The sequence below is a fragment of the Oenanthe melanoleuca genome, chromosome 17, assembly GCF_029582105.1.
Source record: "Oenanthe melanoleuca isolate GR-GAL-2019-014 chromosome 17, OMel1.0, whole genome shotgun sequence".
Taxonomy (NCBI): domain Eukaryota; kingdom Metazoa; phylum Chordata; class Aves; order Passeriformes; family Muscicapidae; genus Oenanthe; species Oenanthe melanoleuca.
This window is the reverse complement of record NC_079350.1, coordinates 7,912,255-7,924,691: the sequence shown is the minus strand read 5'-3', so window position 1 is coordinate 7,924,691 and position 12,437 is coordinate 7,912,255. Positions and strand designations below refer to the sequence as shown.

At 49.0% G+C, this 12,437-nt stretch overlaps 1 protein-coding gene across 1 annotated transcript in view; it reads right to left on the bottom strand.

The window, feature by feature from the left end:
• Positions 1 to 12,437, bottom strand: part of ASTN2 (astrotactin 2) — a 309,920-nt gene that overhangs the window by 176,860 nt on the left and 120,623 nt on the right. The window contains exon 7 of the mRNA XM_056505281.1: positions 6,479 to 6,646. Within this exon, the coding sequence (XP_056361256.1) occupies positions 6,479 to 6,646 (168 nt within the window). The remainder of the gene's footprint in view (positions 1 to 6,478; positions 6,647 to 12,437) is intronic.

Sequence of the window (12,437 nt, the reverse complement as noted above, 5' to 3'; positions counted from 1 at the left end):
GCTTTTGCCCTCTCCCCAACAGAATCCACCTTCCTTCTTTGGCCCCCTGAACCACTCTGTTATTTTCAGTCTGTCCCCATCCTTGCTGAGTCAGGAAGGATGCTGACCCTGGCTAACCCCCATGGAATAAGAAACACCTGATAAAGTGCCTGGAGTGGCAGAAACAAGGTTCCCATACCTCTAAGCCCTCTTCAGAGTGTGTTCTTCAACATGCTGCTAAAAGAAATCAAACCACCGAAAGGCCAAACTAAAGTGTCTTTGTTCAAAGCAACTGCATCCGAGATGGACACAGTTATCCACTCAACCCTGCTGCAGCTAAGTTAGGATTCAGGCCGAGCTTGAAGCCAAAGTCAGCCAAAGTAACCAAGTTTGACAAATAACTGCACCTGGAGCTGGATGCAATTTCCACAGGTCCTGCACACTCCTCTGTGCAGCGTTCAGCTGCTGTGGGAGCACAAATGAATCAGGACAAACCAACCCCCAGGACAAGGATCCTGCTCCCACTGCCACCACCCCACACCCTGCCTGTGGCACAGGCACGCACAGTCCTTCCTCTGCCTTTGGATTGAGAAGCCACAAACCAGGTTGGATAATCCATGGCAATTTTTCAGCTCTTGCAGCCAAAGGCAGGATCACTGCTCACTCAGTATAAATGAGGGCAGGTCCCAGTGCTCAGCTCTGGAGGTCCAACATTGTATTTCCAGTGTGTTATTAAACAGGTGAAGGCTTTAGCTCTCTTTTTTTATAGAAAAGGCTGGAAGTTGCTGACTTAATCCTTCACTACTGCTGTGCTGCTACTTCTGCTGGAACGGGGTCTCACATTGCACCCACACCCTCCCTGCCTGTCCCCACAGTGCCTGGGAACAGCAAAACAGGGCTGCAGGCTGAACCATCAGCACACCAGGATAAGCCTGTTAGCCTCATTATGGAGAGAGCTGATCCATGGTGATAATGCTGCAAGAATCCCCCTAATCCACCCTCCCAGTGCACAGCAGGATGTGGAGGCTCCCACAGTCCCTGTGCTCCCAGGGAAGCTGCTCTGTGCTGTCACTGCTTTTATTTAAGGAGCTAGAGGAGCTTTGGCAGTGGTGGGGCAAAGCTGTTGCTTGTCAGCCTTTTCTTGGCACTGCTGGTGTCAGTGATTCCCTCCTCTGTGGCAGCACCTCCAATGCTGGCACTCTGCCTTGTCCTGGAGGAATGCCCTGCTGTGCCAGGGCTGTGCCCCAGCTGCACAGGTACATCCTGGGGACAAATCCAGAGCCCAGCTGGGGTGGCAGCCTGATCCCAAAGGCTGTGGGGCTGTAACACACACCTTTCCAGCTGTGTGAGCATTGCACAAACACAGTCACGCCTCTTTCAGGGCTTCCTATCCCATCCAAAGGGATACAGAGCTCAGCCACAGTTTTTGTGTCCACTCCTCTCTGGACACATTCCCTGCAGGAACAGTCCCAGCAGAGCATCCTCAGTGCCACTGAGCCTCAAAGCTGCAGCACTGCATTCCCAGTCTCCCAGTGAAGCTCTCTGAAAAGTTCCTTTTCTGGTGCCTGCTGTTCCTGCTCTTCAAGGGTGGCATTTTCCAAACCTGAGCCTCTGCTTCATCCTGATCAGAAATGCAACTTTTCTAGCAGCAGCTTAGCACTCAAGGAACAGGACAAAGAAAGTTGCTCCTGCCCTACCTGGCAGACCTGGCACAGAGCATGGAGGGAAAACCTGGAGTGAATTTGACAGTTATCCCTCCTCTACCCCTGCTGCAAGTCACCCTCCTCACCCTCATCCATCACAGCACTTAAGTGCAAGCTTAACCTCCAAGGATTGTGCCTGAGTTTAAGCTCTGCACAGATTTAATTCTCATTATCATCTGCACCTCCAAGGAACACATGAGCTGATGCAAGGAAGCAGGGAGGTCCCAAGGGTGGCCTGTGTGTCACAGCTGTCACCTTCTGGGCTGGGCACTGCCAGGGTGAGAAGCCCCTGCAGCACGGGCTGGAGGGCCCAGTCTGGGGGATAGGCTCAGGAGCAGCTCCATACAGCAAAACCCATCCCTCTTCCCTCCTCCCTGAGCTCTTTAGACAAGCACAGAAAATGCCATTACAAGAACATTAGCAGCTGCAGGATTAAACACTCTAATGGCAGAAAATGAGAGTGCAAAGACAGCACAGATAACCTTAACTCGGCCCCTTGCAGGCACGAGTTTTGATTGCTGTTTATGTATAACACTTCAGCCTGGAGCTAAATTAGCTGGGGAGTTAACTGCCTCCTGCCCTGCCATGCACGAGGCATGCTGTGCCACCACAGGAAAAGGAATGGGATATTACATGGGTTTTGACCAAGTTATTAAACTCCATACCTTAGAGAGACAGAACCTCATCCTATAAAAGTCTAAGTCAATAAAGGCACCGCGATCCTCCAACGGCGAAAATAGCAGAAGTGCACAAGAACAAACAAATATTGCCTGATGTGCACAGAACCTGCATGGTATTAACCTGAACTATAGGAAGGAAAGGCTGTTTTCATAAACACAAATACACTCCAAGGTTGGTGATCTCCTGATTTACATGCCCAGCTTTGCAACATCCAAATCCCCTTAACAGGTTGCCTTTAAAAAATCAGCTCTGTGTAAAATGACTTTCATCTGCCTTCTGCCCACAACACACCCCTGTCCTACCCAGACAGCAGTACCATCTGTGGCTCTGGTGACAAACTGGCCCATTTGGATGATGATGGAAACCTTTTTTTTTTTTTTTAACTACATTTCATCTGGTTCTTTCAAGCTCGTGCTTACTGCATGGGGGGGGCTGGGGGGAGGCTACCAATTGTGGCTGCAATGAGAGAATTTTGATGAAGAAACACCTGATTTATAGATGGGGGGAAAAAAAAAAAATCAACACATTTGCACCTGCTAATCAAGGTAGCTATCCATCTCATTTATGCCACTGCTCCAGCAAGCCTGACAGCACAAAATCAGAGGCTGTTTCTTCCAGCATTTGGCCCTGAGGGACTGATTCTCCAGCAGGTCTCTTCAGCAATGCCCACAGAATGTGCAAGTGGATCAGTTTTGTGCATACAAAGCAGGTAATTGTGCTCACAAATCAGGATTTGCATATGCTGCTGGAAGGGGATGCTCTCGTGGAGGCTGGTGAGGGAGGCCAGCAGGCACTCCTGGATTTTACCCAGGGGTATCCCAGAGCGTGGCACGAGCGGCGGCACTGGCAGCGCTCCCACCTCTCTTCAAAACGTGCAGAGTGAGGAGAGCTGACAGCCAGTCCCACAAGACAACAAACCTTCCCTGTTCTCGTCTCAAGCAGCACAGGCAGCACCTGCCAGGAGGATGGGGGATTTTGGCTGAGCATCTCCAGCCAAGGAGCGCATCCTGCCCGGGGAGGTGCCCGTCCCACCTGATGTGGCAGCTGGGCACGGCCACTGTGTCACATCTGCAGGGAGCAGCCCCTCAGCAGCCTCCATTTGTCTCTGGATTTGCAGTCAGACTCACCAGCCTGGCTGTTTCCAAGGCAGGAGGGATGAGGGACATGACATTTTGCTCGTGTGCAGATGTCAGTGCTCCCTCTGAAACGCTCTGATGAGCTGGGGCTTTGCAACACAGGTTTCAAATTTGTCAGGGGGGCAGCAATCAGTTAATTAAAGAGTGAGTCACACGACAGAGACATGAGGGAAGGCAAATTAAGGTCAGGCAACAAAGTGGATTTTGGCATTTCCTAGAGTTTCAGAGCTTCTGTTCTCACTGGGAATTATTCTTCATACTGAAGGAGTACTGGGTGTCCAGAGTCACAATTCAATGTATTGTACAGACAAATCCCATCCAAAACTCCAACCTAAAGGGTGTGCTGGGAGAGGCAAGAGCTTGAGTGTCATCAGAGAGAGCACATGTGACCTGGGGCTCTCTGTCCAAAGGCACTGCCACCAAGGAGAGGTACTGCCCACACCTTAGGACAAAGAAGTTTGGGACAAGGCTGGATCCACACTGCCATGGAGTGGCTCCAAGGGTAAGGCTGAAGTTAGATTAGCCATAAATATGCTGGAGGACCTCAGTGCTGGCTCTGCTGCTCTTCACAGGGGAAACTTTGAAGATTTTCACCCTCCAGAGAGGACAAACTTCAGTCCATCATCCTCATGGATGCTCTGTCCAGCCTGAGAAGGCAGAGGACAGGGGAATCCCTGGCACCCATCACTTGGGATGCTCAGAGAGGATAAAATTCCTGACCCGAAAAGGTTGAAATCCAGACAGGATTTATGTGCTGCAGTAAAACCACAGGCCTTCCTCTCTCGTGGTAATAAAAATAAATCACCCTTAAAAATAGAATGACATTAATAAAAATAAATCTAAAAGTGCATGCAGTGTATCATGGGGTTACAGTCTGCCTTAGCCTGGTGGGGAAACTTCTCACCAGTTAAAGACTGGTGAATGGTGATGAACAGACATGGTGCACAGGGCTATGTCCTGGGGCACAGGGTCAAGCAGGTACTTCCAGAGGCCTAATTTCAGTTCTTGTGGAGCTTGGACCTCTTGAGGGAGTCCTGATTTAGGCTATGAAGGTCAGCAGCCCCATCAGCCAGTCCTGCTCGATCCATGGCAGAAACAGGAGAAAAATTCCGGTTTATTCATGTGCACATTCCCAGGCTGGAGAGAGGGGGAGGAAGCCCAGGGACAGATTTCAGGAGGCTGAAGGTGAGACCCAGGCTGCTCTGCCCTCCCCATGTGGGCTGGGAGGCACAGAGCAGCTGCTGAGGCTGAGCTCCAGCACAGGGCTGGGCAGAGCTGCTCCAGGATAGCCAGCAGGGCTCCCTTCCCTGAAACCAGATCTGGCACATCCTGCTCACCTGTGGGGCATCCAGCAGGAGTGACAGGCTGCCCTGGGAGCTGGGCTCACAGCAGGAGTGGCAGCTGGGCACAGGGACTGCCACTCCTCACAACCAGTGCAGCCAGCCCTGCCTGCTGCCAGGGATGGGCTGGCAGGGGAGCACAGGGCTCTTCCCACAGGGCAGCTGTGCTCTGGCTCCACACAGCCTCCCTGTGGCTTCTGCTGGAGGCAGAGCTGTTTCTCTCCTCTGAACCAGGGGAGAGCTGATTGCATCTCCCCTCTCCCACTGAGGTGGCTGCATTTTGCCAATGCCTGAAACAAAAATCCTTCTGCTCTGCGACATCTGGATGAGAAGAGCCTCCTCCTGCACCATCCCCATCTGTCAGTGAGGCTGCTGGCAGCTCCCAGCCCTCCTTGGGGCTTTAGGTGATGCTCAGGGCTGTGTACACAGGGAATTCATCCAGTGTCACTGTTCTGCTGCAGCCATGCCTGCCAGTGCCTTCATGCAGACAAGCCTTGAGGAGCAGGAATATTGAGAAGATTGTCTTGACCCGGAAAATGAGTTTGCAAGACCAAGTTCAGTATTTGCATCTCAGCTGGGCAGGGAGGGATGAGAACAGGGTCACCTCCACCACCTCATGAGGTGCTCATGACTCTGAAGGATTTCTTATTCTAATCCAAGTTAGGGGCTTTGGGAGGGTTAGGGACAGCCTTCTCCACAGGGAGCCATCCTTTAAAGCCCCTGGCAGAACCAGACACCAGCATCCTTACCTGCAGCCATGCATCTCATACACACATGAGGTGAAGACACTCATTGCTGAGGGGGAAGCACCCCACATGAGAGCTGGGACTAGGCTGGGATGGCACCTCTCTGCAAGGAGATGGGGGTTTGGGTGCTCTTCAGACACTCAGCAAGCCAGGAGCACCAGGGACACTTGCCTCCACACCACCAAGAAAGCATCCAACCCAAGGCTGGTGAATCACAGCACAAAACCCCAGCACAGTCCCCAAGCCACCTTCCTATGCAAGGTCCTGTCACCCTGTGTTGTTTGCCTGTTCTTTCTTGGCTCCCTTCAGACCCCAGGACTCCCATGTGTCATCCAATAAAGCCAGAAGGGAAGATGGCACTTGTCCTTTGCCCAGCCCCACACCCTGGCTGCTGCTCCACAGGCAGGCACTGCACACCAGCAGAACACACTCAGTAAAACACTCACTTAGAGATGAGGAAGGATGGCAGAGTTCACAACTCCACCAGGAAGCGTTGGAGAACACATCCAGCCTAGGTAAGCACCAGGCAGGAGCATGCACTAATAGGAATTGGTGCTCTGCAGTGAAAATGGCCAGAAAAGAAAAGGGATGGAGATGGGGTAAACTCACAAGCAGATTTTCCAGGCTGGATAGCAGAAAACCCAAAGTAGAAGCAGATAAACTGCACATGCCTGCAGCTGCCACACCAAGGAACCATTTCAAATCGACACCTTCTTCATATTTTGCTGAAGGGGTCAGCACTTTGTGACCCTGCTAGTTCCTCTCAGTCTCCCATGCCTACCACAGGCTAGAGCAGAGGTGAGCCAAGAAGGCACCAAAATACCCAGTGACAGACCTTCTCCCTCACACCTCCAAGCTTCCCAAGGTCTTCACTCTCTCCTGGCTTCCCTTACCTGTGTCCTGGTCACACAGCTGCTCACAGGCATCAGTGGTCCTCTGTCCACAGAGGTCTCTCACCCAGGGGGACGTGGCATTGATCTGATAGTACAGGGACAGCTTGGCTGGGTTAAGCCAGTCAGAGATGTCCAGGTAGCTCCCCTCGCTCACAACAAAGCTGCTGCCTGGGGGAAGTGGGAAAAAAGTGTGTTAGGTGAGTGTGGAAATCCAAAAGAAAAACCCCAAAGGTGCATTTTGGTCCAACAGCAGAACACTGTGAGGAGGAACACTTCAGGAGCTGCTGTGATGACAATATCTGCAAAATAATAATGAGTTCACCAACACTTGGTCCCAAAGAACTTCATTTGACCATTCCTCTCCAGCAAGTGATCCACCAGCTCCTCTGCCCAGACACTTCCCTACCCTTACACTACCAGGGACTGATTCCCAGGTCTCTGCAGAACCAGTGTAATTACTGTGATCTGTAATCAGAGCACCACTGCCCCAGCTGGGGAGGTGCTGTCCCCGAGGCACCTGGAGCTCAGGGCACAGATGGGCAGCAGCAGCAGCAGCAGCTGTTCACCTTTTGTGGAAGGTGAGTGGATTGGCCCAACACACAACACACAACTTCTTGTATGAGTTGTCTTGTACCAGACACTCCCCCACCCTCTCCCTCCTGTGAGTTAAAAGTGAATTCCTGCCAAAAATATTTTCTTACAAAATCTTATGCTTCTTTATTTTGCGAAATGTATTTTTCCCCACTGGCATTTGGGAATATGCATCATCTAATTAGCCAAATAGATTTTCAGTTCAGCCCAATCATTTCCTTATCTAACATCTGAGGCCCAGCATCGCTTGGGGGATTTTGCAGGCACAGAGGTCCTCATTAACTCTGATCTTCAATTACATTGATTATAAGACTGCCTCCGTAACAGTGCTGCACAGATCAGAGAGGAGCCAAAAAACCTCTGCCATTAAGTGGTGTTTTGCAAAACTTACTAGGGTAAAAGCCTCTAAAAGGAGGGGAGAAGAAACATGCAAGGAGGATTGGGCAGGCAGAACTGCCAGGTAGCCCAGGAACCCACAGCCACCTTTCCACTAAGTCTGAGGACTTGCAACGTGAGTAAAATTTGCAACCACTGTCTGAAGATTGAAATCCTTCTCAGAGATTATCCAAGGATAGCAAGTCTACAGATCCAGGGCCTGTTGTCATGAAACTTTAAGGCTTATGACCCTTAGTAAAGGACTAGGACACCATTCTTTTAAGCACCAACTTAGTTTGATGAAAGAGATTAAAAGAGGAGGACAATAAACCTGCAGCAGGAGCTACCCCACATGAACCTGCCTGAGTACAAACTGTGGATCTCCTTTTGAAGAGGATCCCTGATGTTTAGCAAGAGAGAGCCCTTCTCACCCTCATCCTGAGCCACATCATCCATGCAAAGGATAAAACAAGCAGAGCCCCAAGTCAAGCATCCCAGTGAGTGACCTCATTTTCAGGCATCCCATGATCTCAGCACCATCCAAATCCAAGCCCTAACTTCCCATAAACTCAGGACTTTGACACTCAGAGTGTTTAAACACCATAAACATATTCACAGGCGCATCTCTACACTCAAAGTCAGGCTGCCAAGCTCCTGACTGCTCAAGCAAATGAGAATTAGACATCAGAATCCAGCAGCTCTGGAGACTCAGCAAGGCAGGAGCTGCCCCACCAGGGCTGCAGGATACATCTCAATCACACACAAGGCAGCAGCAAATCCCTGGGTAAAGCCCCCAGCACCACTGGAAAGCAGAGAAACACTGAGCACAAAGAAGTTTTTTTGAGCCACACAGTTTTATCTCCAATTATTCCTTTCAATGAATTTTTAAAGATAGCCCTACATACCATTAACAATTGCAGTTCTCTTTTCCCAAACAGAAATGCATCGTGCAGCCTTGGGGAGTGTTTACTATTTACATGTAGGTGTCTATGTAGTAACCTGTCAATTCTGTTTTCCTCCTGATTTCCACAGCTCCCTAACAAAGAGCAAGCCTTGGGAAGCACGTAGAGCTGTTTTGAGACTCTGCTACAGACAACTCCCTCCTCACCCAAGGACTGAAGAGCAAAACCAGCAGCTCTTGATTAAATCCCCACTTAATGAACCCCACTTCTGGTTAAAATACAGCTTGGAAGGAACAGAAGCCAACCTGACACAGACCAGACATATTGTTTATATTCAGAGAGAGATGAAGGTGGCTGGAGCTGGAGAGGATCTTGGCCCAGGACCTGCTGCATGGCAGGGAAGAGCCCTGCTCAGGTGGGTGATGGAGGGGATTCCCCAACATGGAATCATTTAGGTGGAAAAGACATCTCAGATCATCAAATCCAACTGTTCTCCTAGCACTACCAAGGCAACCAGACCATGTCCCCAAGTGCCTCATCCACACTCCTTTTAAATCCCTCCAGGAATGGGGACTCCTTCCCTGGCCTGGGCAGCTGTGCCAGGGCTGGACAACCCTTTCTCTGAAGAAATTTTTCTTTATATACAACCTAAATGTCCCCTAGTGGAACTTGAGGCCATTTCCTCCTCTCCTATTGCTTGTTAATTGGGAGAACAGGCCAAGCCCCCCCTGGTTCCACCCTCCTGTCAGGGAATTTTAAAGAATGTTCTATCAAGCCTCCTTTCCTCCAGCTCCCTGAGCTGCTCCTCATCAGACTCATGCTCCAGCCCCTTCCCCAGCTCCAGGTATCTTGAAGATTAATTGCTTATTTTGATTTTAGTAAGTCTAATTGAGAAGTCATCCTCATTATCAGGTTTTTCAGTGGGTTTATGTATCTTTGCTTGTTTGTTTGAAAAGCAGCAGTGAAAACATTTAAATCCAAAGTTCCTGAATTCAGGCTCAGTGTAAAATGGAGGTTTTTCTACCTCAGTCTGAAAAAAACCCTAAACCTGAAAAATTAAAGGTCTTCCCTTCCCTTCCCTTCCCTTCCCTTCCCTTCCCTTCCCTTCCCTTCCCTTCCCTTCCCTTCCCTTCCCTTCCCTTCCCTTCCCTTCCCTTCCCTTCCCTTCCCTTCCCTTCCCTTCCCTTCCCTTCCCTTCCCCAGAGGAAGGAGGGGATAATTTCCATCAAGGAAACTTCTCACATCTCTGAACTGAGTGTGTGGCAAGATTTTGAGAGATGTTCTCAGACACTCTCATCACCTTGGCTCCCACTGAAAACACAAACAAACAAACACCCCAACCTTGATCCCTTTATAGCTTGCCTGGGGAATAAATAACAGGAAAAGGCATTCTACAAATATTTTGAAAGCTAAATTCTGATTATTTTAAAGCCTTTTCACAAAATTTTTCTCTTTCAAAGGATCCACAAGTAGAAAACAGTTTTCAAAAGTCACCATCGTGTACATATCAAAACCACCTTGAAAAGCTCAGAAAGGGCAGGTTGGGGAACAAATCCTTTTTGAAACCACCAAGAACAAACATTTTCTAAGCAAGAGCTCTTTCAAGCACCTTCAGCTTGCTGGGTACATCAACTGGATTTATTTTCCACAGCTGCAGCCTCTGGATGGAGGGAAGGGGAATGATGGGGGACTTGAGGGGGGTGGAACCCCACTGAAATCACCCTCCTAAACCTTCCTCAGGGACCTCAGACCCTGCTAAATCCCCACACACAGTCTGGAGCACACTGAGTGCTGCCTGCAGTGCCAGGGCAGCTCCCAGCACAGACACTGGGGGGACTGACCATCCACCCTGCTCTCCTCTGCTGCCAACCTCCCACCTTCCTCCTACACACAAATTTCAAGCTTCCCACTCAAAGCCTTGCTGAAATCTCCCTTGAATGGAGATGTTTAGGTCTAGGATAAAGCACCCATCAACCAAACAAGTGAACACAGGACAAAATGCCAGCCCTGCACCCAGCACCACACCCCAGGAATCCCAGACCAGGACATGTCCCTCGAATGCTGTTGGCTTTGTGAGCCAGCCAATGCCATGGAGCAGCGTGGAGAGCACCAGCACACAGCCACAACCCCCTCCCAGGGGCCCAGCAGCCTCCCAGGGGATTGATTTGTTTGGGTTTCTGTGTGTGTGTGTTTTCCTCTCCCCCCATTCCTTCCCCAACACTGATCAAAGCCGGGTGAGTTAAGGCAGCGTCAGAAGTTCATGTCTCTCATGCTGGGGTCTCCTTCAAAGTTCAGTGGAATTGCTTAAGCCCTGACAAAAGAGGCTTGAAGTTTTGACATTTCAAAAATCATTTTCAAGAACACAACAGGATAAAACAGCTCAGAAGAGATATCTAACAAGGGAAAAGAACAAAGCAGCCAAAAGGGTTTGGCTTTTCCTTTCTCTTTCTTTTCAAGGGAAAAGATCAAAACATAATTTTTTTTGAAGAACATCTATTTCTTCCTCCCTCTGCTCTTTTTGTCATCTTTGGTCCATTCACTGTTTCTTGGCCAGCAAAACTCCTTTTCATCTAAAATTAGTATTTTGTGTTGGGAAGCAATGGGAGGTCATACTATAGGTTGCTATTAATGTATCCAGCCCTGTGCTATCACACAGTTCTAATCCTGTTACAGATAGTTTTTATAAACACTGGAGGAAAGATGATCCCTCTTGCTTCATTCTATAGGAATAAAGAAAAACCCTATTTCATTTCTTTAGAGACTCTTTTTTCCCTTGTTAAACTTGAAAGAACATTACCCAAAGAGACAACTCCTCCCCTATCAGCTCTTCCCCTTGATCAGTTCTCCCTCTCCTGTCCTTGGCCCAGGACATGAAAACTTCAGCTTCTTAAATTTCTGCCAGAAAATGCCAAAGAACCAGACAGATTTTGGATGTCCAGGACACACATGTACTAACTTTAGCAAGAAAATGGGTCTTGGGGCAGGACTGCACCCACAGGCTAACACAGTGCTCAGCTTTACCATCCCTCTCCTGCCCAGCACAAAAACAGGTGATTTGGGAATAATTTAAATAGTTTTAAGTCAAACTTTAAGTTCTATAATCTAGTTTTAATCCAGGGACAGCATCATACCAGGTTAAAATCCAAGCAAACCCTCTTTATTTTTTTAATTATTTATCTCTTTGAACAAGGTGAATACTTAGACAGAAAGTTATGACAGAAAGATTAGAAAGCAGCACAAGCCTATAGACAAATCTTTCATTCAGTCCTGCCTCAGCTGAAGCACTCACAGTTTATATCTCACAATACCTGACTCCAGGGTGTATTTTCAGCACAGGAACTGCACCCATGGGCTCTCACCCCCCATCCCAAAGATGATCAAACCTGGAGACCCCCATCCCCTCAAAACCCACCAACCCAACCCTGCCAGAACTTTTCCACCCTGGCAAAGCAGAAGTCAATTAGCAGGTACATGTCTGTGTGTAATTACAGCTCAAACTGGCACCACCTTTCCTGTGGGAGGAGCAGGGTTACAATTTAAGTGTTAAATTGCATTTCCTTGATCATTCTGACCGACTCTTTCATTGGGTTTTCTTGTCAGTCAGTAATGATTTCTCCAGGGCTGAGCTCCTGACAAACAGCACACTTATTTATAAGGCAGGTGATGGCTCAGCCAACTTTTCCTAAACTTAAGCAAGAAGGAATCTGCCCACCCTTCCTTGTGGTCAAGCTTATGCTGCAATGAGATCTCCCATGGCAGCTTTAGACAATGCAGTTGTGGAGGTGTTGGTAAGAGCACATCTCTGTCCTCAGAAGGCAGTGGCTGAGACAGAAATGAGAGTCCTGAAAAAGGAAAAAAAAAAACCTCCTCCTTAATGCTCCATATCTCCCAACTCCCACACTGCAGCCCAGGGCTCTCTAACTGTGATGCTCTCCAGATATCAGAAAAGAGTTCAGGGAAATCCAGTCTAAATCCAATCACATCACAAAGCACAGAGGAGCTGTGATAAGCCTGTATGAATTCAGAAGGCGATGTTTGCATCTCTTCACCTATGGGAGGGAGAGCAGGTTAGCTGGCCAAAGATGTGCCAT